General features: G+C 40.4%; 1 protein-coding gene across 2 annotated transcripts in view; it reads left to right on the forward strand.

The window, feature by feature from the left end:
* Positions 1 to 26359, forward strand: part of GRM8 (glutamate receptor, metabotropic 8) — an 858241-nt gene that overhangs the window by 340706 nt on the left and 491176 nt on the right. Inside the window, exons 3-5 of one of the 2 annotated variants that reach the window (XM_010831727.1) lie at positions 12053 to 12188; positions 12656 to 12810; positions 14388 to 14525. In XM_010831727.1, coding sequence (XP_010830029.1) covers positions 12053 to 12188; positions 12656 to 12810; positions 14388 to 14525 — 429 coding nt within the window. The remainder of the gene's footprint in view (positions 1 to 12052; positions 12189 to 12655; positions 12811 to 14387; positions 14526 to 26359) is intronic. The other variant, XM_010831728.1, reaches the window with a different exon arrangement.

Below are 26359 nucleotides of genomic sequence, written 5' to 3' on the forward strand. Positions count from 1 at the left end.
TGGAATTCCATCACCTCCACTAGCTTTGTTCATAGTGATGCTTTCTAAGGCCCACTTGACTTCACATTCCAGGATGTCTGGCTCTGGGTGATTGATCACACCATTGTGATTATATTGGGAGTTCTTAATACTAGCATCCCCTGAATCTTCAGACTGAGGGACAGAGGCGCAGAGATATCACATAACTTACCCAGTGTAAGATAGCTAGTCAGAGAAGGGCTAGGATTTGGAGCCAGGAAGTCTAGCTCTGGGATGGCATCCATAACTGTCACACCACTGTGCCTCTGAGCATATGTTTGGATCTCTGATGAGCTGTGTCCAAGTGGTTGTTTTGTTGCAGGAAGTGGGACCCCTGCCAGAGCCCGAGAGTGTACTCTTGTCTAACACTTGGAAATGAATTGTCCAAAGATACACATGTGCTGAGAAAGCAAAAGACTATTGCAAAGGGGCACACAGGTGGAGAGCAGTAGTATAAGGGAACCCAGGAGAACTGCTCTGCCATGTGGCTTGCAGTCTTGGGTTTTATGGTGATGGGATTAATTTCTGGATTATCTTTGGCCAATCATCCTGACTCAGGGTCCTTTCTGTTGGTGCACACATTGCCCAGCCAAGATGGATTGTAGGAAGAAGGAGTCTGTGAGGCAATTGACATGTGGTATCTCCTTTTGACCTTTTCTGAATTCTTGGTGGTGGTGATTTGTTAGTTCTGTGTTTCTTACCAAGACCTCCTGTCAGAAAGTAACTCATGCACATGGTCACTATGGTGTCTGGTCCGGGTGGGTGGTTCCAGTCAGTGTTTCCCAGAACACTTGAGTGGCTAAGTCTCGCCCAGTTCTGCTCCTCTGTCCATGGTGTTCTCCAGCCAAGAAAACTAAGTGGGTTGCATTTCATGACTGCATTCTAGTTTGTGTGGACCTGAGGAACCCAGCCCAGCCCAACCTGCCTCCTGAGCATCAGAAGCTTTGAGTGTCACATGGAGACAGGCAGGAGAGGGACACTCTGAGCCAGTCGTCTCCATTGCCACTTTTAGGGGCCAAATGGGAGCAGCCTGGAGCTTATGCCCCTTCTGCACCAGGACTTTCATTCCCTCATTTCACTGCTCTTCAGAGTGCATTTAAGGATGATGTGGCATTTGATAGACAAAAAATGTTTGGTGGGGCGAGGAGAGATAAGCACAGATTTAAGTGTGATTTTACTGTTTTAATCGATGTTGTTAAAGATAACACTTGCTTCGCTGTGATGTGCGAGATAAATCTTCTCTTTCACAAAGTGCACTTGAACCTGACAAACAGACGCCCTTCTATCACATTGTGCACTTGGCCGCTACGTCCCTGTTGTACCCCACATATGGAGGCGAAAATACTGCTACAAGAGGTGTGATGACACTTGTTCAAACTTTAGAACAAATTTCACAGAACTATCACTAAAGGACCAGTTACATTAGTCCAAATTGTTATTTTACTTATGTGTCCAGAAAGGTGGAAAGAAATGATGTCAAGGATAATTAGTGCAAAGAGTTGTGATATTGTGATTTATAATAAGAAATACATATTTGGTTTTTATCCAGTTTTTGGCATAGAGCTCCTAAAATCCTTGGAATTTACTAAGTGATGAGAGAGATAAAAGTGTCTTTTGTTATGTTAATGAGGTGACTTTGGGAAAGCCCTTTGAGGAGGGGAGACTTGCCAGAAATTGAGTTCAACCCCTGATGCTTATGTCAATAATGCCTATGTAAGGAAGCCTCCATAAAAACTTGAAAGGATGGGATTTGAAGAAGTATGGTTTTTCCAGTAGTCATGTACAGATTCAAGAGTTGGACCATAAAGAAGACTGAGGGCCAAAGAGTTGATGCTTTCCAATTGTAGTGCTGGAGAAGACTCTTGAGAGTCCTTTGGACTGCAAGGAGATCAAACCAGTCAATACTTAAGGAAATCAACCCTGAACATTTATTGGAAGGACTGATGCTGAAGCTTAAGCTCCAATATTTTGGCCACCTGATGTGAAGAGCTGATTCACTGGAAAAGGCCCTGATGCTGAAAAGATTGAGGGCAGCAGGAGAAGGGGGCAGCAGAGGATGAGATGGCTAGGCAGCATTACTGACTCAACAGACATGAATTTGAGCAAATTCTGGGAGATGGTGAAGAAGAGGAAAAGCCTGGTATGGTGTGGTTCATGGTGTTGCAAAGGGTCGGGCATGACTTACTGACTTAACAACCACAACCTAAAGGGTTGGTGAGCTCTTGGAGATTCAGAGACAGCATGGAAGCTCTGTGCCCTTTCCCCACACCTTGCCTGAGCATATCTTGCATCTGGCTGTTCCTGAGTTATATCCTTTTATAATAAACCAGTGATCTAGTAAGTACAGTGTCTCTCTGAATTCTTTGAGCCTCCTAACAAATTAATTGAACCTAAGGAGGGAGTTTTGGGAACCTCTAATCTATAACTGGTTGGTCAGGAGCCAGGTAACAACCTAGGCTTGTGACTGACATCTGAAGTGAGGGAGTTGGGGGGTGCAGTCTTGTATAACCTGGACTCTTAACCTGTGGAATCTGACAATCTCCAGCTAGATAGTTTCAGAAGTGAGTTGAATTGTGGCATACCTTGTTGGGGTCAGAGAATTGCCTGGTGATGGTGGAGAAATTCCTTACCCTGTATGAATTAGAATTAGGACATGGGCACTTTTAAGAGCTAACATGTTTCTATTGTCTTTAAGAAACAACCAACCAAACAAACAAAAGAAAAGCTAGTTAATTTGGTTTTGCTCATTGCTATTATTTGGAGATGCATTCATAGGAAATAAGTTAATAATAGTTGACTGACCATATCACATTCTTATTAGGGTCAATTATAAGCCATCTTTTAAGATCAACTGACAATTTTTACCAATCACTTTGTTGTTGTTGTCATTATTCAGTTCCTAAATCATGTCTGACTCTTTTGAGACCCCATGGACTGTAACCTGTCAGAGTCCTCTGTCCATGTAATTTCCTAGGCAAGAATCCTGGAGTGGGTTGCCATTTCCTCCTTCAGAGGTTCTTCCCAACCCAGGGATTGAACCCACATCTTCTGTGTTGCAGGTGGTTTCTTTACCACTGAGCCACCTGGGAATCCCATCACTTTTTTGCCAGTAGCCTTAACTATTGATAAAAGGGTACCTTTGTTGATGTGTTATGTATCAAAACCATTCTTTCACACGGATCTAACAAGTTATATAATCAGAGGCTCAATATGATTTTTTTAGAACTTGACAGAAATTGTAAGCCAACTTGAGACACTGGTAATAATCATGTTGTTTAAAGAAAATCACATTCAATATTCTATATGCAGCTTTGTAAGTAATTTCATTTCTAATAATTTAATCCTCCTGGATTTCCATCACAGTTGGAAGTTGATGCTGTAACATTGTTTCTTGTTTTATTTTTCTCTTTCTACATTATTAATAGAGATTTTGTTCTTAAAAATAAGCAACAACTAAAAACATGATTCTTTGTCCTCTTGGATTGTTTAACAAAACTTCTCTGTTGAAATACAGGGAGTTTTATGACCCCAGTTCTTTTGTCTGAATTGGCTACAAGTCCAGTACTGTACTGTTTGGATAGGTTGCCTGTCTTTGTGCAATAAGTCCTCTTTGAAGAGGAACTTTAAAATTAAACAACGGTATTTTATTAATTGTTTGACTTGTACTATTATTTCAGAGATATAATATCTTTGGTTTTCTGTACGTTTAGTTCTTACATATGGTGAGTCCCCTTTCAGAGCCCCATTCAGTGAAGGTTCCTGGTGCCCTTGCCTCGTAGTGTGGCTGCACTATGGGGTGGCCCTGACTGCAAAGCACTTCCTTGACTAATGTATCTACCCCTTTTCCCAGGATGTCCCCCAGCAAGCCACTGATAAATGTGGAAGTATAATGGCCTGTCCTATCTGACCTAATTCAGAGCAACTCTGGAAGGCATTTCAGCCTCAGCATTCCTGGTGGTGCTGGGAATTTGTCATTAGTCCACAGTCAGCTGGACTTCTTCTCTGCCCACTCCGATTTCCATCCCTGGTAGTCTTCCACTGGGCAGAGATCAAGGCAAATATCCATTTCAAACTCCTAAGGTTGCAACAGTATTGTCTTAGCACTCTATAGTCCAGCTTCTTAATAATCTATAGGCAAATATTTAAATAAAAAGAGCCTATGGGTTGTTTCCACAACACTTACTATTTACTGGTTGGCACCATTAATAGATGAATAGTTTTCACCATGCTATTACTCTTTTAAAGAATTAAATTCTAATGTTCAACCCAGATCTTCAAAATACTTATAAAATCCCTCCAAGAGGAGGCTTGAATCCTTCAGGTATGAATTCAGGGATGACAAAGGAGAAGTAAGTCGCTTTCTCCATTCTCTCACATTGAAACTGCCCTGATGACATTGTGATGATCTGTAATAGGCGAAAAGTGAAATCTACTCATCTTATTTACTGGCACAGAAAAGCAGGCAATTACCACTTCTCGGAATTTAGGATATTTAATAATATTACACAAATAAAGTTGAGGGTTCAAGATCTTACCTGTTGACAAACTCATGTTTTAGGTCTAAATATCAGCTATCTCTCCTCTCAAGTCTAATGATGATGCTTATCTGGTTAAGATGAGGATGATGATTAACAATATTAATAATGTATTCAATGTAACATTTGTATAGCACTTTATCATATTATCCTTTTCATACCTAGAAGATCATTTCTATGAATCTTGTCACAGAGATGATGACACTGAGACTTGTTCAAGATCACATAGGTCCGACCCTCAGGTCTTCTGGCCCATATCTGTTTTTCTTCACTTCAACATCTTATTGCACTAGCAAACCAACATATATGTAAAGGACCTTTTGTCTCTTGGACCTGAGACTTTCAGGTACTCACATATGAGATAAAGAGACAAAAATTATGAATGAAATTTTTACAAATTTGCTGTTATTTCAATAAGAACAAATTATTGTGCAATCCCACAGATGAACAAACTAAGGCCAAGGTAATATTCTAATTTATTGTACCGTGATAAAAACTATTTTGGGTGCCAGATGCCACATCAGTGAAAGCTTCCTATGAGTTAAAATTTTAATTTTTTTTTTTTTACTTTTTGTGTGCCACTTTTAATCCACTTTTAAAAATAAGGATATATTTTTACGTATCCTATGTTTTCCTACTTGACTGAGAGGTGTCTGAGGTCAGAAATGTCTCACTTCTGTTTATACCAGCAGTGTCTCTTGTAAGTCTTACATTTATTTATTCAAAACATATTCATTGAAATCTGTATGTGCCAAGCACCGTGATAGGTAGTGAGAAGTATGGTGGTCAGTGTGAAAGCCAAGATTCAGTAGTCATGGAACATACAGTCTAAGGTGAAAAAAAAAGATAACAGAATTTTAAAAATATACAATTATTGTGGTTGCTACAGTCAAAGGTGATGTGGAAGACTGGAGGCCTCAGAAAAATTTTCCTGAGGACCTGCATTCACAGGGGCAATTGGAAAGATTTGGGGATGGACTAGTTAAATACTTAAGTTTAAATCAGTTCTATAATCTGCATGAGTTCTAAGTATTTTAACTTTGTTCTTAATGCTCAATAGAAGGACTGCATTTGTGTAGCTATTGATTCAGTTTATAAGGGGTGACCTGCTGTGTCTTTTGAATGTCTTTAAATTTACTTTATCTTATTCATCAGTCATGGATATCCATGAAACCATTAAGTCACAAGTATAGTCAGTTGTGGATGGGCAAGATGATGGAAAAAGTCTCGGAGTCACAAGATGTGGCTTTGAAACTCTGTTTCAAACTCTTGCCAGCGGTTGACACCCCTATTTCTCAGTTTCCTCATCAAAATTGTGGTGATAATACCAAGGTTAGAGTCCTTTCCCTAGGACTATGGAGGTACAGAATGCATGAGACTGGGAAGGAGTGATCAAGTGAAGTGTGTTGGAGAGTGTATGTAAAATGCTCAGCTCAACAAATGATCTTTTAATTATCACTAAATAATCAAAGGGAAAACATTTACACAGGTGAGGAAATCAGACAGGGAATTCTAGAAGGCAGCCAATTATAAATTCTTCTGTACAACAGTCTTTTCCTAAGTGCTAAGCTTTAAAAATTATTTCTTGCTAAACTGGGGACACCTGCAGAACAGGGAATTTAGAGTGGGGTATGAAGAAATAGATGGAATATACATGCTTTGCTGCAGGAGAGCTCCTCTTCCACACTTTAGGAATCTAGATCAAATCAGAGAGTCTCTTTTAAAATTGAAACAATTGATAATGAATATTGTAGGAAAACACATCTTTGATAAAGCCTGAATGTTTGACTAAATTTTACTGTATTTTAACCAAACACTAACAGTATACGATGACCTCTTCTTATATAGTTTTAAATAGTCAAGATTATTTGAGGTGGTGATTTACGGTCATTTGTTACTGCAGTTAATCTGACCTTATGCAATATTTTCTTAGCAGTAGATCATTTTACGTTCTTATCTGGCTTTTCTGACGTGTCCGTCTTGTCATTGAGTTATAAGACTGTTGCAGGCAGAATGGAGACAGAAAGTCCTTAGCTCTGGAAACACAGTAGACCATGGGTACTTATGAATGGACTGTGTGGCTTTTTGACTGATGTGAAGATAGAAGTTGTGACTGAGTTTCAAGGCTAAGAAAAGGAATATTAGTTTTCTAACGCCAATTATTTGAGAGTAATTCATTCCACAATAAAATGACCATAAAGCACAAAGCAGCATAATGCCTTTGGGGTGCACGTTCTTTGTAAGGATTTGCTCTGCTGAGATAAATTACTTGTGCAGTTCCTCTTTCTAGAAAGATACAAATTGACCAGGCTCACAAATAAAAGGTGAAGTGAAGGAATAAAAAATATAGACTAGTGTAAAATTCCAACTTGACTGATTTTGAGTGAACAGAAATGTTCAATGGATCTGTAGTAAATGACTAAATGAGTGAATTCAGACTAAACCATAAGTCTGGATTGCCTGTTTGCCTCATCTGAAAAAAATCATGATTAAAATTTTCTGGCCTTCATTTCTTCTGGTTATGGAGTCAGAGTTAATCTCAGGATGATACTTAAGATATGGCATGTCTTTAATGGGATCCTTAAGTAATTAGAACAATTTTCTTAAAAGTGCAGTCATGTTTTGAAACAGCTATTGTTCCCCAGAGAGTGTTACAGTTTGGATCTTACATTTCTATGGTTACTTCATGTTTCCACTCACCACAGTTCTTTATTTGATTTTTACACACATTATGCAGTTTTCAAGTAATCCCTAGACTTTGTCCCAAAAGTTTTCTCCTCAAAACATGTAATCACTCCTTTCCGGTCTCATTCCTAGCTCCTGTCCTGCTGGTGGGTTTTCAGAACTCTGTCATTAACCTTTTCCTGTTATTGATTTAAATATTCTCTTTGACTGATGACTTAATTCCCAACACTTCAATTACTACTGTGTCTGCAAGGCAATGGCACCCCACTCCAGTACTCTTGCCTGGAAAATCCCATGGACAGAGGAGCCTGGTGGGCTGCAGTCCATGGGGTTGCTAGGAGTCAGACACGACTGAGCGACTTCACTTTCACTTTTCACTTTCATGCATTGGAGAAGGAAATGGCAACCCACTCCAGTGTTCTTGCCTGGAGAATCCCAGGGACAGAGGAGCCTGGTGGGCTGCCGTCTATGGGGTCGCACAGAGTCAGACACGACTGAAGCGACTTAGCAGCAGCAGCAGCAGCAGCAGCTGCATCTAACAACATTGTGGTTACCACTCCCTGCTTTCTCCTTAGCTCCAGACTCATTGTTTCCATTTCAGTTTTCCATGGGTACTTTGAAAACCACTGGTTCTGAATCAAACTCATCAAGTCTGCCCCTCTTGTATTTCCTACTTGTTTAATGATGTCATCACAGAAAAGTGAAAAAGTGAAAGTGAAGTCGCTCAGTTGTGTCAGACTCTTTGCGACCCCATGAACTGTAACCTACCAGGTTCCTCCATCCATGGAATTTTCCAGGCAAGAGTACTGGAGTGGGTTGCCATTTCCTTTTCCAGGGGATCTTTCTGACCCAGTGATCAAACCTGGGTCTCCCGCATTGCAAGCAGACGCTCTACCATCTGAGCCTCCAGGGAAGCCCCACAGAAACCAGTCACAAAGGCCAAAACCTTAGAGTCGTGCTTAATGGTTTCCTACCACTGCACTACCTTGATCAAATTAATACAACCTAAATATTCAGTTGGCCAAAAAAATTTGATCGGGATTTTCTGTAAGATGTTATGGGGAAACCCAAATGAACTTTTTTGCCAACCCAGTATATACAATTTTTATTTGCCAGGCATGTTTCAGTAAAGGTGGGAAAAATATTACAAAGCCCCACTGATTCTAATTCCAATTTTCACTGTCCACCTGTCTCTGGTGACTCAGACAGTAGAGAGTCTGCCTGCAATGCAGGAGATCCAGGTTTGATCCCTGGGTTGGGAAGATCCCCTGGAGAAGGTAATGGCAATCCACTCCACTATTCTCACCTGGAGAATTCTGTGGAAGGAGGAGCTTGGCAAGCTACAGTCCTTGGGGTTGCAAAGTGTCAGACACGACTGAGCACTCATACACCTGCCCTTCCAGGTGTATGATACTGATGGTATCACCCTAGTCGTCATTCCCTGTTGCCTGTCCTAGTAACTTCCTAACTGGGATCATGGCCTCCTGTTCTTTCCACTCCAGGTTGCCCTCTTACATCACTTAGTGGTCCTCATTCATTTTTCTTCCATGAAATGCCATGGTCATAGAAAAGACACTCCTGTGTGCTACTGAAAATTAGGCACCTTCATTACTCATAATCTTGCACAGGTCTTGAATGACATGCATGACCTGGATCCCATCTACCTCTCATCTTTGTCTCATACTTCTCTTCATTCATTAACTCCACTGGTTCTTTCCTGCCTTTTTCCACTCGATTCTCTCCCCTTCTCTTTTCTTTCTGAACTTAATGGAGAGATACCAACTTTAGGGACACTTTCCCTCAATATAAATTAAATGTCCTTGCTCTTCCTTGTAGGGCATGCCATAACTTATATACTTACTTGGTGGTTTGTTTTGCATTAAGCCCGTTTTACCCATAATATTTCTTTGTTTTTTTTTTTTTTTTGCACAAACTTCATATTTTTAAAATTCCTATTTAGAAAGTACAAGGAGATTTCCTTCCTAAACTCTGGTAAGAGTTTTATTCACCGTTATAATATGGTTTTATTCACCATTAAAATATGTCCATTTTATTCACCATTATAAGTCCATATCTCCCGCATGGTGTCTGGCAGATAGTGAAAGTGTTAGTCCCTCAGTCATATCCAACTTTTTGTGACCCCATGGACTGTAGCCCATCAGGCTCCTCTGTCCATGGAATTCTCCAGGCAATAATACTGAAGTGGGTAACCATTCCCTTCTCCACATGATCTTCCCAACCCAGGGATCGAACCCAGGTCTCCCGCATTGCAGGCAGGTTCTTTATCATCTGAGCCACCAGGGAAGCCCCATAAATATTTACTAAAGGAATGAATCAATCATCACAACTATTTTGGACGTATCAGTAGGTTAACTACTTACAGGCTCAGTCTATGGCTTGTAGGCAATTCTTAGCACTGAAGAGCAGAGTGTAGGGTTAGTGAAGGTACTGCTGTTGCAAGGATAATTTTAGCAGTGTTCTAACTTTTACAGAGAATAACCTTCAGTCCTGTGGCACTGTTAATCATACGGCATTGTCACATATATTAAATCAGATCACAACACACTGGACACCCATTGTGTGGCTACCACGTGGTTCCTCTTTGTTTGGCTACCTGAAGTTTCTTCCTAAAACACATAGCTCATCATGTAATTCTCCTGCTTATGAACTTTCTGTGGGTTCCTAGCCTTTTCAATATAAAACCCAAATTATTTGGCCTAACAAAGTCATTGTCAAGCTGGACCTGTTCATTCTTTCCAACCTCAACCCCAGACAGTCATGATCCAACAAGGTTCTTTCACACCTTGGCTTCTACCAGAAAGGTCCCAGTTTTGTCCCTGTGCGTATGTATATTTGCCATTTAAAATCTAGCTCTCTCAAGCACTTGAGTTACTCCCTCCTCTGTGTTCCCTAACTGTGGTATAGTCTCTTCATCCTAAAATCATTACATGCTCCATGATAATTTATTGGAATGCCCCTTTCCCAGACTAGCTGGCAACTGTCGGGTTAGACTGGGCATTCCCAGTGTCCAGCCAGATGCATGGCATATAATGGCACCCTGCAATGTTTGAGTAACTGAATGCATTGTCAATTGTGTGGAAGCAAAAATACCTTGCTTGTTGAAGCCATGCTGTAAATAAATGGTGATTTTCTTCTCAAGTGACTCAAAAAGTATGTTCAAACCATAATGCAATTGAAACATCTTGCTGATGTCACTTTTTCTCTTTATATTAGAATATGTTACCTCGACACCACTACGTAGACCAGAGGAAAACTCCTTCTTTTCCTCCTATCCCAGCCCATCAGCAAAGGGCAGAGATATTTTCTACATTTTTCTTTTTGGCCTCTCATTGCCTTAAGATGAGAAACCAAAAGAAGTGTTCTTCCTTTTTTGTTCTTTGAGTTGGATGATTCAGTTCAGTTGCTCAGTCGTGTCCAACTCTTTGAGACCCCATGGACTGCAGCACTCCAGGCTTCCCTGTCCTTCACCAACTCGTGGAGCTTGCTCAGACTCATATCCATCGAGTCAGTGATGCCATCCAACCATCTCATCCTCTGTCGTCCCCTTCTCCTCCTGCCTTCAATGTTTCCCAGAATCAGGGTCTTTTCAAATGTTTAGTTCTTTGCATCAAGTGGCCAAAGTATTGGAGCTTCAGCTTCAGCGTCAGTCCTTCCAATGAATATTCAGGACTGATTTCCTTTAGGATGGACTGGTTGGATCTCCTTGCAGTCCAAGGGACTCTCAAGAATCTTCTTCAACACCACAGTTCAAAAGCATCAGTTCCTCGGTGCTCAGCTTTCATTATAGTCCAGCCCTCACATTCATACATGACAACTGGAAAAATCATAGCTTTGACTAGACAGACCTTTGTTGGCAAAGTAACGTCTCTGCTTTTCAATACGCTGTCCGGGTTGGTCATAGCTTTTCTTCCAAGGAGCAAGCATCTTTTAATTTCATGGCTGCAGTCACCATCTGCAGTGATATTGGAGCCCCGCAAAATAAAGTCTCTCACTGTTTCCATGTTTCCCCATCTATTTGCCATGAGTTGGATGGAATTTCTGCCATTCTGATTTTCATGGTGGAGAAATATGTCAACTGAGTGCTTGTGTCTTTGAAAGTTGACTTGTGTCTCAAATAATCTTGAAGACCATTTGTCTCATAACATATTATGTTTTTGCATAAGTTTCTTGCTACAATACTATGAGCTAAAAAAAGGAAATTAACTTTAAAAGAGGTCTACTGATAAATGTGAGTTCGATCCCTGGGTTAGGAAGGTCCTCTGGAGTAGGAAATGGTAACCCATTCCAGTATTCTTGCTTGGAAAATTCCATGGACAGTGGATCCTGGTGGGTCCATGGGGTCACAAAATAAGTTAGCAAAAGGACCTTCTTATATTTATCACAGGAAGTCTCACCTATAAGACATATTCATACCTTTTTTTTTTTTAAAATCAAAGCACTTGTCCTTGGACTTATGTTAAATGAATTAAAACAGCCTTTCTTTCCACTCTTTCTCTCCTGTCCTACATCTTGTGCACTTTGATTTTTTTTTTAAGGACATTCACAAAATTAATGTTTAAACTTGAAAACAAATACCTGATGTGTGATTAAGTCACTGATGTCATTCATTTGATATATATATACATATTTGGATGCAAAACATCCTGATTGCTTTTAAAAGGTGAGAATGACAGATATTTTGAGAAACAATATCCATTACTGAGTCATGTGTTTCTATAAAGTAGCTAACCTCATTAAGTGTGTTAAGTAAATGTCTTTTCTGAATCACTTTCTCTCTCTCTCTCTTTAAATAGGTGGTGTTTGCATTGCTCAATCACAGAAAATTCCACGTGAACCAAGACCTGGAGAATTTGAAAAAATTATCAAGCGCCTGCTAGAAACACCTAATGCTCGGGCAGTAATTATGTTTGCTAATGAAGATGACATCAGGTACTGACTGATATTCTTCCTCATTTAGGATCATATTTGCACCCCACATCCTTTTTCTAATATATTTCATGTTCAGTGTAGAATCTAGTAAGATTTCACAAGAATTGTAGCATTCTTATGCAAGTACAGACTGCCTTCTGCTACATAGAAACAGCAGCCTTCTGGTTTCTCAATCTGAAATGTTTATCGAGTAAAATCCGGGGACTGAAAAGAAATGAGACAAACAACAGTGACAGACAGAATAATGTGAATGAGGTTAAGAATAAGGCTAATTATCAGGCACTGGACTTAAAGTCTCCAATTTATTTCTTTTAGGAGATGTTAAAACTCAGGCAGTTAGAGTGATTAACTTGTTGTTTAATGGTGACCTACTGAGTGTTGATGACTTGATACAGCAGGTCTTGTAACATTAACATGTATAGTTTCTTGGTAAATGTGGTGTGTTTTGTTTGTTCTTATTCTCATAGGAGGATACTGGAAGCAGCAAAAAAATTAAACCAAAGTGGGCATTTTCTCTGGATTGGCTCCGATAGTTGGGGATCCAAAATAGCACCTGTTTATCAACAGGAGGAAATTGCAGAAGGGGCTGTGACAATTTTACCCAAAAGAGCATCAATTGATGGTAAGAATGCACCATAGAGAACTGGTTTTATTCTAACTGAATCTAAACTCAAAAGCAAAATCAGAGTATTAGCATATGATGAAATGCATCCATTATTTTATGACTCTGGATAAAATTTGTAGCACTGATGGAAGAATTACCAAGACAGTAATTAAGTATGTAAGTAATTAAGTAAGTAATTTAAGTTAGCACATTATATATTTTTTAAATTAGAAAAGATATCCACAAGACATTTTTTTAAGGAGCACTGTTGTTGGCCTTAGATATCTCCATGATGTTAGCAGTTGCCCTCTAAGTTTGCAGATATCCATGGACATACACAACAGTTATAGCATTGTTGGAAGGATAGTGTTTGCTTTATAGCAAATTAAGGTATGATGCTGGTTTGACTCTATGGATAAATGAATGGCAACAGAAGAGGTGACACATCCTTGAAAAGCAGTCTGTCTCCCAAATATCTTTTCTAGTGATCTTGACAGTGACTAAAATTCCTACCTTTGCCATTATCTGTTGGAACAAGGCATTATTTCCAGTTTTAATCTCATGTTTATCGATCAAAGCTCAATTGGAAATTGAAAGAAATATTAAAATCAGAGAAGTAGTCAGTTGACAAATGTTGGTATATTGGAGGTTTTGTTTTGGTTTTTAATGTATGCTGTTCAAAAGATCATTTCATCAATGTGTAAGAGTGTATGTATTAAAGAGAGAATAATGACAAACTAAGGGCTTCTCTGGTAGCTTGGGCGTAAAAAGTCTGCCTGCCAATGGAGGAGATGCAAGTTTGATCCCTGGGTCTGGAAGATCCCCTGAAGAAGGAAATGACAACCCATTCCAGTGTTCTTCCTTCAATGAGGTGGTTACCTGATCAGACTGACACTTTAGCTTATTACCTAGGACTCTAGAAGATTGGGTGCTTCCCAAGTGGCTCATTGGTAAAGAATCCGCCTGCCAAGCAGGAGATATAGGTTCAATTCTTGGGTTGGGAAGATCCCCTGGAGAAGGAAATGGTAGCCCATTTAAGTATTCTTGCCTGGGAAGTCCCATTGAGAGGAGCCTGGCAGGCTACAGTTCATGTGGTTGCAAAGAGTTGGACACGACTTAGAATCTAAAAAACCAGAAAGTTACATTAGTAGTGATTGGTTTACTGAGTTAGCTGAAAAGGGAACATCCAGATCAGATAAATCTTCAGGTGAGTAGAAGCACAGAAATCCAGAACATAGACCCCTACTAGGGGAAAGAGAAGAGAAAAAGTCTGAGTTTGTTCTAAATATTCAGCATGAGGTCACTGGTTGCTGCCGCTGGGAGACATAGAGGAGAGGAGGAAGTGGTGGAGATGACACCCAGTCTGCTGTGCATGCCTGAACGGCAAATGGTGGGAGTAGAGACACTGTCCTTTGATCTCCATTGATTCTTGCCACAGGGATAGCCTTATTTCTGGGTTATTGGTCCTCCCCCATGTGTTATATGTATTTTTTCATGCAATGATCATAACATAATATAATATATATTCAAATTTCTGATAGTACATGGTTTTGATTTTGAAAAAAATATTTTCATACCTTTCTTCTTTAAAATAGGGTTTGATCGATACTTTAGAAGCCGAACTCTTGCCAATAATCGAAGAAATGTATGGTTTGCAGAATTCTGGGAGGAGAATTTTGGATGCAAGTTGGGATCACATGGAAAAAGGAACAGTCATATAAAGAAATGTACAGGTAACCATTTAAATGTTTTCCTTGGAGCATTTGTGTTTGTCATTACCTGAGAAATGAAGCTTTTCTATGTGGATAGTAATGGCAACATCTTCTACCTCCTTGGATCTCTTGTTACAGTTTCTCAGCAGGGCTGAGCTTCCATTGATCATTCAACAAACTTAAACTTGCACATTGGTTCTTGCAGTCAATGAACAAGTATTTATTGAGCATGTGCCATGCTGGAGTATTTCAGTTCTGTTTTTTTTTTTTTTTTAAAATTATGGGTATCTACTTTAGACAAAGTACTTTTTTAGGTTTGGTAGGATATTGACAAACAAACAAGACATGATTTTGTTTGCCAGGAGTTCAAAATATAGTCAGGATGACAGATGATAACAAATTGTGCTGACAGTGCTTTTCAACTATTTCAATCCATGTCCCCCATATCCTGCATAGCGCTAGCAGCTATGGTTTTTTGATGCTCTACTTTCTGTATTTTGTACATAAAAATAACAGTGATATTAAATATACATTTTTTGAATGTTAGAATTTAACTTTTTATTTGAAGATAACATGACTGTATATGTGGAAACATCTATGGAATTTTAAAAGTTACTTAGAACTAAGCAGTACATTTAGTAGGATCAATACAAGATAGAAGGTCTGTATAAACATACCTTTTAAATCCATTTATGGATATTCGTGGATGTATTTATATACCCATTTATATATATTAGAAACTAACACATGGAAAATGAAATATGTACAGCATAATTAAAAAGAACATAAAAAGGGATAATTTTAATAAAGATACATCTCTTCTATACTAAGATCTACACTGAATGAGCATCTTATAACCAGACATTCCTCTCTTGCTTTCCCCTTGGCCCACACATTTTGATATGATCTCCTTTCCCTCTATTTAGTTCCTTTGGAAATAGGTTTTCAAATAAAGATATAATCTGAGAAGTGCTAGAGCAGCCCTATAAATGGAGCAAGGATAGGGTTGTGGAGAGGGGGTGCCCCAGTGGAGGGAACTGACTTCCAGGAGCTGGAGTAAGTGAAGTGAGACAAAGTTCATTCTTGTAGGTCTTACATTTGAGTTTGAAGAGTCACTAAATAAGTAAATGTATAAAGGAACAGAGACTTCCAGATGCTGAGATGTGCCTTGAAGAAATACAACAGAGTAAATGTAGAAAGGATGACCAGGTGGTCTCAGGAAGGAGGAGGAAAGGCAGCAATTACTATCCTTTGGTTAAGATGCTTTGCCAAGGAGCTAACATTTGAGACCAGACATAAATGGCAAGGGACTTCTCTCATGGCTCAGACGGTAAAGAATCTGCCTGCAATTCAGGAGACCTGAGTTTAATCCCTGGGTTGGGAAGATCCCCTGGAGGAGGGCGTGGCAATCCACCCCAGTATACTTGCTGGAGGATCCCCATGGACAGAGGAGCCTGGCAGACTACATTCCATGGGGTCACAAAGCGCTGGACGTGATTGAGTGACTAAGCACATGAATGGCAAGAGTCCTCAGCCATGTGAAAATATGAGAGCAGCCCATTCTAGGATCTAGCACAAGCCTCTTGAGTTTAAGGTAAAGAAAACAAAAAATAAAAGGTCAAGGAGGCCAGAGTAATTGAGACTGAGTGTGGGAGTGAGAGCAGAAGAGGATTGGGACAGGCCAGCTCATGCAGGGCTCTGGGGTTCTTCCTAGAGGCTCCAGAACTGGGGATTAGGGCCTTTATTCTACCTGTAGGGTAGAAGTAAATAAGGCTTTTCATTTAGGACATTGCTCAGATACTTGTTTCAGAAAGATTCCTCTGACAGAAGTGTAGGGAGGGTTGGAGATCAGGGGAGAGAAAAGAGAAAGGTAAGTCAGTGTCCATCCCAGAGCCCCAGTGGTGGACAGTCTCAGCCTCATGAGATGTGCTAGTTAGGGATGGAACACAGAGTATAGAGATCCTAGTAGGTAGCATTTACAGGACATGGTGAGTGCTGAATGCCCTGGGGGTGGTGGTGAGTGACGGAGGTTCTGAATGATAAATCTCTGCCGGCTAAGTCTAGGAAAACTTCTTAACCGAAAAAACAGCAAGAATGGTAATGGACTATTGGAAGGACTAACTGGAATTGGGTTCTGAACTCGCCCCATGGAATTGGCCAGCAGGTGGCACCTAAGGTTTGAGACCCTGCCTAGTGTAAGACACTAGAAATGCAGATTAGGTAGTAGTAGATGGAGGAGACCTGGAAGTTAAAAGACAAGGGCAGAGATGCAGTTACCAGGGAAAATTGAGCAGAGATGAGGGATAACAACCTAACCCTCTAGGGGAGGAACCAGAAGAAGAAATTAAGCATTGCGGGTTGGGGAAGGAGACGTACTGGGAGTCAGGAGAGGAGTTAGGGTGCACGCATGTTCAGTGCTACAGAGAGGCGTGGTTGAAGGACAGAAGTTTGATGGAGACTCAGATGGTGAGGATGGTGAGGGCTGGAGATAGAAATGGAATAGAAGTAGAGGGAAGAATGCTTTTTTAAAAGAAGTTTAGCAGAAAAACAAAGTAGCAATGATGGGAGAACTTGAGAAAAAGCAGAGTTACAGAAATTTCTTTAGGGGAGGGCATCTAATTTAAGCATATTTTCAGATAAACATGGTGGTGGGAAGGAATGTCAAGGGACTTCCCTGGTGGTTAGGTAGTTAAGACTTCCCTTTCCGATGCAGGGGATGTAGGTTCAATCCCTGGTCAGGGAGTAAGGATCCCACATGCCCTGAGGCCAAAAAACCAAAAACATAAAATAGAAGTAATATTGTAACAAAGGCTTCCCAAGAGACTCTGGTATTGAGTCTACCTGCCAGTGGGGGATATGCAAATTTGATCCCTGGGTCAGGAAGATCCCCTGAAGAAGGAAATGGTAACCCACTCCAGGATCCTTGCCTGGAGAATCCCACGGACATTGGAGCCTAGCGAGCTGCAGTCCATGGGGTCACAAAAGAGTCGTACATGATTTAATGACTATACAACAATTGTAACAAATTCAATAAAGACATTGAAAATGGTCTGCACCAAAAAAAAAAAAAAAAGTCTTTAAAAAATAAAGAGGGAATATCAAGAGAAAGATGTTAAACGTGGAGTAGGATCTTGACAGAAACTTGAAGGAGAGGCATAAGAGGCCTGTGTTACCTTTAAATCATGTGATTAAGTTGGGAAAGAGAGATACACCCAAACATGTACATAAGTAAAGGACAACAAAGTATCTTATGATTAAATGTTAAATTTGGACATAGATATTGAAGAAGTTCAAAAAATGTATGATTATAAGTTTAAGTTGTAAAACTCAAAGCTTCAGGGAGGAGGTGATTGAGAACAAGAAAATATTGAGAACGCTTCCCAAATGAGGGAAAAGATGGGTCAGCAGAGAGTGGCATGGAGAAGTGTGAAGAACGGAGGAGAGGTTCATCTCATGAAGAGTTTGCATGGCAGTGAATAGTGGGATATAAAGAGCAGTTAGTTTATAGAAAGATTTGAAAGAAGTTATACACAGAGGGCCTTAGGGGTTTTTCATTCATGTATATTGTACACTGTGCTTAGTTTTGAATTCTGAATGTCATTTGATCGTCCACGTGTTTATATCCTATTGTTGTTTAGAGCATATTAATGAAAATTAACCAGTTAGTGAAATGAATGACCTCATGGTAGTGTATATATGTCAATCGTAGTCTCTCAGTTTGTCCCACCCTCCCCTTCCCCACCTTGCCCACGTGCCCATTCTTCACATCTGCCTCTCTATTCCCGTCTGGTAATTAGGGGATGGCATCACTGACTCAATGGACATGAGTCTGAGTGAACTCTGCGAGTTGGTGATGAACGGGGAGGCCTGGCGTGCTGCGATTCATGGGGTCGCAAAGAGTCGGACAGGACTGAGCGACTGATCTGATCTGATCTGATCTGTATCATTGTTCTAGATTTCATATATATGAGTTAATATACAATCATAGAGCTTTTTAATGGACTGTTTTCAGAATGATCAATTTCTCTAAAGTCATTAACAAAAAATGTTGACGTCTTTAGATGTCCTTTAAGCATCTGTCGATGGTGTAGAAGAAATACTTCAGGCAGAAACACTGAGCTGAGGTGTTGTAGAATCCAGATTGGTGGCATGTCTGCTTCATATTCCTTTGATTTATTTGGGTGTTGCTAAAATTGTAACAATCTGTCCAAATAGAACTATTTCTAGTGCAATGAAAATAGTGTTTACTCCAAGTGCTAGGGCAAATGTACCCTTAGGGAACAGGGTCAGTAAACAGATTTTCATGCAAATTCCATTGTGGATGATACTGAAATAACTTGTCTCTGGGTGGAAAACAAATAAAGAATGTGATGTTCTTACTTACGTTTTTGGAAAACAGTAACACGTGAATGTTTCCAGATGGTGAGAGAAGATATTTGTACCCCCAATTGGCACCAACACCCAGTTTTCATGTGTTTTTGGGACGCAGAGAAGATGATCAGCACATTAGTGGACAAAGAAGAAATGTGCTTACTGTACTTAAGAGGAGAAATCTACAGGATATTCATGGCTAGAAGTGTCTAGGATTTGAACATGCTTAGTTGCTCAGTCATGTGTGACTCTTTGTGATGCCATGGTCTGTAGCCTGCCAGGCTCCTCTGTCCATGGGATTTCCCAGGTAAGAATACTTGAGTGGGTTGCCATTTCCTACTCCAGGGGATCTTTTGGACCCTGGGATCAAACAGCATTTCCTTCTTAGCTGGTGGATTCTTTACCACTGAGCCAACAGGGAAGCCCCAGGATTTGGACATTATTTATATTTCCAATTTGCAACAGTTCCACCTAATTCAGAAATGGGTATATACAGTTATACGTGTTTCAAAATCTGGCCTTAACAAAGTTTAGCAGTAGTAGTAGTCTCTCAGTCGTGTCTGACTCTTTGTGACCCCATGGACTGCAGCCTGTCAGGCTCCTCTGTCCATGGGATTCTCCAGGCAAGAATACTGGAGTGGGTTGCCATGCACTCCTCTAGGGGATCCTCCCAACCCAGGGATTGAACCCAGGTCTCCCACATTGCAGGCTGATTCTTACTGTCTGAGCTACAGGGAAGTCCTTACAAAATTTATGTCTTAACTATTCACAGTGAGTCCAAAAGTTAGAGAATTCTGAAAGTGGGATATCCACAGGTCCTTTTTGTTGCACTAAGAGCATCTTTTGTGGGTTATGTTTTGAGTAAAATTTTACATTAGGCGAAGGTAATCTGCAAACATAATTATTTGCTTCCAGTTGGGGGCAATACTGGAATGTATTTACATGGATAAGTGAGTGCCTCCCAGCAGGCTAGAACTTCTGTCTTATCAATTTTCAGGCAATAGAATGTCTTCAAGCAGTGAGGAGCATCCTTTTCCTAAAATTAACATGGTACAGTTTTTCTAAGATGATTTCCCCCCTAGAATCTCAGAAAAGCTTTCAAAAAGATGTGATATTACTGTTAACTTTGATATGCTGGCCACATTCCAAAGTGAAGTAATTCCTACCATCCACTTAGCTATTTATGTACTTATTATTGCTCCTGAGAGCCACTGAGTTCTGAAAGCTACTACTACTTAATCCTACTTAAAATTCCCTTTGTCTTTCTCAAAAAGAAAAAAGGATTTTTTATCAGTGATGATGGGTGTTATTTTATAGACACTTCTCTGACCTCTCCGCCCCTCTTTCCGTCCTTCCCTGTCTTCTCGAAGACTTAATGCCTTTCTGCCCCTCCCCATCCAGACACCCACACCCTCCCTTGAGGACTGGGGATCGGTCTTCCTCACCTCCCCTTGTTTCGGTGCTTTTTTTTGCACACTTGTTTTCCCACTCAGGCCTCTGCCTGAACTTCCCCTCCGTTGCTCCCCCTCACCACCTCATATTTTCTTTTTCCTGTTCTTTCTCTGATCAGTCCCTTGCCTGACCTTGTTTTGTCCAGCAAGACCCTCACTGACAGTGGAGAGTTTTTCTTTTGAGGTCTCACTTGACTTTTGGAATGGCCATCATTCTGATTTCTTGTCTTTCTGGTGAGGCCAACTTCCCTGGTGGCTCAGACGGTAAGGTGTCTGCCTACAGGTGTGGGAGACCTGGGTTCAATCCCTGGGTTGGGAATATCTCCTGGAGAAGGAAATGGGAACCCACTCCAGTATTCTTGCCTGGAAAATCCCATGGACAGAGGAGCTGGTAGGCTACTGTCCATAGGAGCTGGTAGGCTACAGTCCATAGGGTCGCAAAGAGTCGGACATGACTGAGCAACTTCACTTTCACTGGTGAGGCCTGATAGTGAATATGGCAGGGAAATTAGAGCAGTGCAGAGCAACTGCTCATCAAAGGCAGTCTCTCTCAGATCACAGTGTTTTGGCTTTCATTTCTGCATCATGAATTGTAAATAGGTCTGCACTTACCAAAATAACATTCTCTGACCCACCCTCAAAATCCAGTCTTTTCCTTGTGCTCGGACACTCAGTGGTGTCTGACTCTTTGCTACTCCCGTGGACTATATGTAGCCTGCCAGGCTCCTCTGTCCAGCATCTTAAAACCTTTTGACTCATTCAGCCATTTGTTCATTCATTCATTCTTTATTCACTTATTTATTTTGGATGGTCAGCCTTGTGCCAGAGATTGCTAGAGATACAGACAAAGAATAGATTACCCTTGCCTTCTAGTTGCTCACTCAGACATAAACACTGTCTTCATGAACTGAAGTGCTTTCCTTCTCTGGTGGGTTTGAATTCTCAGCCAGGAGGTTGGAGCACTGCTGCTTAGCTTGTGTATGGCTGACACTCAGATGCTAAATGGTGGTGAGCGTATGCTTCTCGAAATGGCCTATTGATTCTTATTTATGATGATAGAAACGGTGGTAATGGAAAAAGCAACGCACAAATATGTTCCTTCCCACAAACAAAAAGTTCTGTCAGTGAACCAAATATCAGGCTCAATAATTACCTCCTGAAAGACTTGTCAGTTTACTTTCTGGGGCCAGAGTAATGAGGTAGCTTTTCAGGTGTTACTCTCCCTTGAGCTTTCCCTGTTTTGGGTCAGAGATGAAAGCTCTCACGCTTTCACTAAGATTCAAGGAGACCATGTGAGTGAACTGGATAGTTAGCAAGGGGGAATCACACAACTTGATTTGGTGGTTCAGAATGAAAGGAAACTAAGATTAACTGTCGTGACATGAAGATATGTTCTGTCACCTCATTTGCTCCTTGCATAGAGAGAAAGTCTGTTGGGGATAATATCTTTCCATTTGCACCATGAGGTGCCACTAGCTCATATGCTCCTGTTCTTAGCAAATAAAATAGCAGAAATTCCAGAATGATTTATTTAGGCCACTTCTGAGATTTCATATAGAATTTCAATAGATGCATTTGAGATGACAAATGGGCATTGATTTCAGATGTATTGGATTTCAGAATTTTAAAGCTGGGACAATTTTAAAGTTTAGGACATAAAATCAAGATCATTCTTTCATTTTGTAAATGAAGAAACTGGAACCCAGAGATTAGTGAATGGTTGACAAATCACACAGTCCTAGAGCTGCAACTAGAATCCTTGTCTGTTTTATTTGAACTTCTACTTGAATTTTATGTCCTTGATTTGTTTTATTATTTACTTATTTTAGAGGTTTTAACCACATAGTTGAAAGGTGTTTCTTTTTCCTCTTTATGATACTTTATGAATATAACAGTAATGTATTATGAAATTTTAAAATCAACAGCTATAAAGTGAAACAAAAATAACACATTGGTTGTTATCCTATGAAAAGGAGTCCAATATTTTAATACTTTTCATATTGACTTTCTGTGTATGTAATATTTGTAAGTGGGTCTTGAAGAGAATAGAGCTCTTCATCCAGTTCCCTGGCCCTTGCCATTTATTTATTTTTATTATACACACACACACACACATATGTGTGTGTATACATACACACACACACTCACATATATATTTTGTTCTATTTGGCTGCACTGTGTGGCATGTGGGATCTTAGTTCCCCACCCAGGGATCTAACTTGTGCCCCCTGTGGGGGAAGCATGGAGTCTTAACCACTGGACTTCCAGAGAGGTCCCAACCCCCACTTATAAGGGTAGTTGTTTAATCACTAAGTTGCATCTGACTCTTTGGTGACCCCATGGACTTGTAGCCCACCAGACTCCTCTGTCCATGGGATTTCCCAGGCATGAATACTGGAGTGGGTTGCCATTTCCTTCTCCGGGGGTTCTTCCTGACCCAAGGATCAAATCTGCATTTCCTGCATTTCCTGCAAATCCTGCAGGTAGATTCTTTACCATTGAGCCTAGACCCAGAACTATATTAAAAGAAATGGAGAAATGATCAGCCATAAGCTTCTGTTAGTCTAAGTCCAGTGACACTGAGTTGTAGAGATTCACTTTGCTAAGTACAGTTGGTTGGTTTAGTCACTAAGTCGTGTCCAACTCTTGTGACCCCATGGACTGTAGCCTACCAGGCTCCTCTGTCCATGGGATTCTCCACGCAAGAATACTGGAGTGGGTTGCCTTTTCCTTCTTCAGGGGATCTTTCTGACCCAGGAATCGAACCTGGGTCTCCTGCACTACAGGCAGATTCTTTACTAACTGAGCTATGAGGGAAGCCCAAGTACAGTTAGGCCAGTCATTTATTCACTCCCTCATAGGAAAACCCCCTGCATATTTTAAAGCAGTGCAGGAAGCACTATAATATAATAGCACTTCTAGAAGTTTAGTGAGCATATAAATCACCTGAGTACCTGGTTAAAATGCAGCTTTTGATTTCAAAGATCTGGGGTGAGGCAGTCTGAGTTTTTGACCAGCCTCAGGTCATGGGATGTTCATGGGCCTCTGGCCACAATTTGAGTAACAGGAGGGCATTAAGAGTTTGTTTATAGTGATAACAAAAGTACCTGATGTTTAATTAGCATAATACACTCAACTGTGCTAAAGACTATTGACAAACTCAAGATGTCTTAAATAAGATCATCTACATAAGAGTTTAAATTTTCAAATACAAAAATTTATAATCACTAGTCTGTGTTAAGTGTACTATTTTCAGTAAGTATTTAGATTAGGGAAGTAAAAAGATGCGGTAATGTGTATGTGTGTATTTGTCTCCTCATTAGGAAATTTGAAACTGGAAAGCTTAATTACTAAATTTTAAAGAAACGTACACAGATGCACCTGTATCTCCACAGTCTGCAAAGGAGATAGCAAAGCTTGCCATTATCAAGATACAAAAATATGCTGCACACTTAAAAAAGCTGCACTTCAGTCATAAAAACAAAGAATTTGGAAAGGTCCTTAGAGATTATCTTGCTCAATTCTTTCATTTCTCAGTAAAGGAAATTGAGACCCATTTTTCCTGAGTGAGTTGTCTAAAGCCCCATAGCTACCTGAAGGTGATGGAAGGACTGAAGTCTGACTTGATGCTTGATTCTTTCCTCAGTCCTTTCCTGCTCTGAAAGTCTTTCCCAGCGAAGGTTGAGTCTCAGTGATCCGTTCTACTATTTTTCCCTGGCACAGCGGCTGGAATGTTTTCATACATGCGTAACATATTTAGGGTTAAGTATTCCCTTTATATGAAGCTCCCTAACTTCTAAAGGGGTCAGATTGTTGTTCTTGGTCTGAGAAGCACCAATACTGCTGGAAATATGGAAGCTTAGGGAAGTGCCCTTGATGAGTAAACTTCAAGGGTACATAAACTCTTACATTTTTCAGACAGTAACTTGAAACAGAAGAACATCCATTGTAGAGAGTCAAAATGACTGTAGGAGTCTAGAAATCTCTTCCTGCAAAGCGTACAATGGACTCTGGCATTGGCTTGATTGACAGAGAGCCTCGGATACCTCTGGAGAACATAATAAACATGATCTCTGGAATGTTGTGCTGAAGGAGGCAGAAATGGTCAAGGGAATATAAGCAAGTACGTGACAGTTAAGTAATTTTGAGAACCAATTATTTGGAAACCCATAATATGGCTTCAGCCAGTGAGGATGAAGGAGGGATGTGTAAAGTACAGAAATATTAGAAGAAATTGTCTTTGCTTCAGTGCTTATTAAACTTCAGTTGATGGAACCAGTTCATTAAAACAAAGCAAAACAAAGAAAGAATATACAGATGACACAATATTAAGAAAATTTCATATTCTTCCTCTCCCTCAAAAGACATACAGAACAGATAAATATAGCAGCCAACTATTTACATTACAAAAGAAGTAATTATTTTCTGAGAAGTTTACCTTGGGATTCCTTTAAATCCATGGGATTTGAGGGAATTCCATGGCTATGACCACAGATGAAATAAGAGATTTATACAAATTCTTAGGAGTGTACAATGTATTCACCTGAATGAACAATTGGGTACATTGGGGCAAAGGAGGCATCAAAGGAAGTGTGGGACTTCCCTGGTAGTACAGTGGGTAAAGAATCCACCTGCCAATGCAGGGGACATGGGTTTGCCCCTCCGGGAAGATTCCGCGTGTGGTGGAGCAACTAAGCCAGTGTGCCATAAGTACTGAACCTGTGCTCTGCAGCCTTCAAGCTGCAACTGCTGAAGCCCATGAGCCCATATGCTCTCCAAGAGAAGTGACTGCTTTCTGCAACTAGAGAAAGCCCGTCTACAGCAACAAAGACTCTGCACAACCAAAAATAAACAAATAACTAATTGATTTTTTTTTTTTAAGGAAGTGTGATCAGAGTTTACTAAGGCTAAATGACGATATCTTCTGGAGTCTTATTTTCTGGTTACTTATAACTTTTGTTAAAACTCTATAACATGCTGAACTTCTCCAGAACTTTCCCTCAAGGAACTTATATTTTATTAAAAAGACAGTAGTTAGAAAAACGAAGAGATTAGTCTGGAAGCTTTTAGTAGGCAGGGTGTGTATCCTCAGGACTTAGCATTTGATTAGCATTCATTGTATGTTTGTTAAATTAGTCAATCAGTTAAAAATGATGGCCAATAACCCTCTTGTTCTTCATTCTAATCCTGTAGGTATGATGTTGGCACCTCAGTTCAGTTCAGTTCAGTCACTCAGTCGTGTTCGACTCTTTGTGACCCCATGAGTTGCCGTAACCCAGGCCTCACCATCACCAACTCCCGGAGTTCACTGAAACTCATGTCCATTGAGTCGGTGATGCCATCCAGCCATCTCATCCTCTGTCGTCCCCTTCTCCTCCTGCCCCCAATCCCTCCAGCATCAGAGTCTTTTCCAATGAGTCAACTCTTCGCATGAGGTGGCCAAAGTATTGGAGTTTCAGCTTCAGCAAAAGTCCTTCCAAAGAACAGGCAGGACTGATCTCCTTTAGGATGGACTGGTTGGATCTCCTTGCAGTCCAAGGGACTCTCAAGAGTCTTCTCCAACACCACAATTCAAAAGCATCAATTCTTCAGCGCTCAGTTTTCTTCACAGTCCAACTCTCACATCCATACATGACTACTGGAAAAACCATAGCCTTGAGTAGAAGGAAATTTGTTGGCAAAGTAATGTCTCTGCTTTTGAATATGCTATCTAGGTTGGTCATAACTTTCCTTCCAAGGAGTAAGCATCTTTTAATTTCATGGTTGCAATCACCATCTGCAGTGATTTTGGAGAGCAAAAAAATACAGTCTGACACTGTTTCCACTGTTTCCCCATCTCTTTCCCATGAAGTGATGGGACCAGATACCATGATCTTCATTTTCTGAATGTTGAGCTTTAAGCCAACTTTTTCTCTCTTCTCTTTCACTTTTATCAAGAGGCTTTTTAGTTCCTCTTCACTTTCTGCCATAAGGGTGGTGTCATCTGCATATCTGAGGTTATTGAGATTTCTCCCGGCAATCTTGATTCCAGCT

Source organism: Bison bison, unplaced genomic scaffold (assembly GCF_000754665.1).
Source record: "Bison bison bison isolate TAMUID 2011002044 unplaced genomic scaffold, Bison_UMD1.0 scf7180017864530, whole genome shotgun sequence".
Lineage (NCBI taxonomy): Eukaryota > Metazoa > Chordata > Mammalia > Artiodactyla > Bovidae > Bison > Bison bison.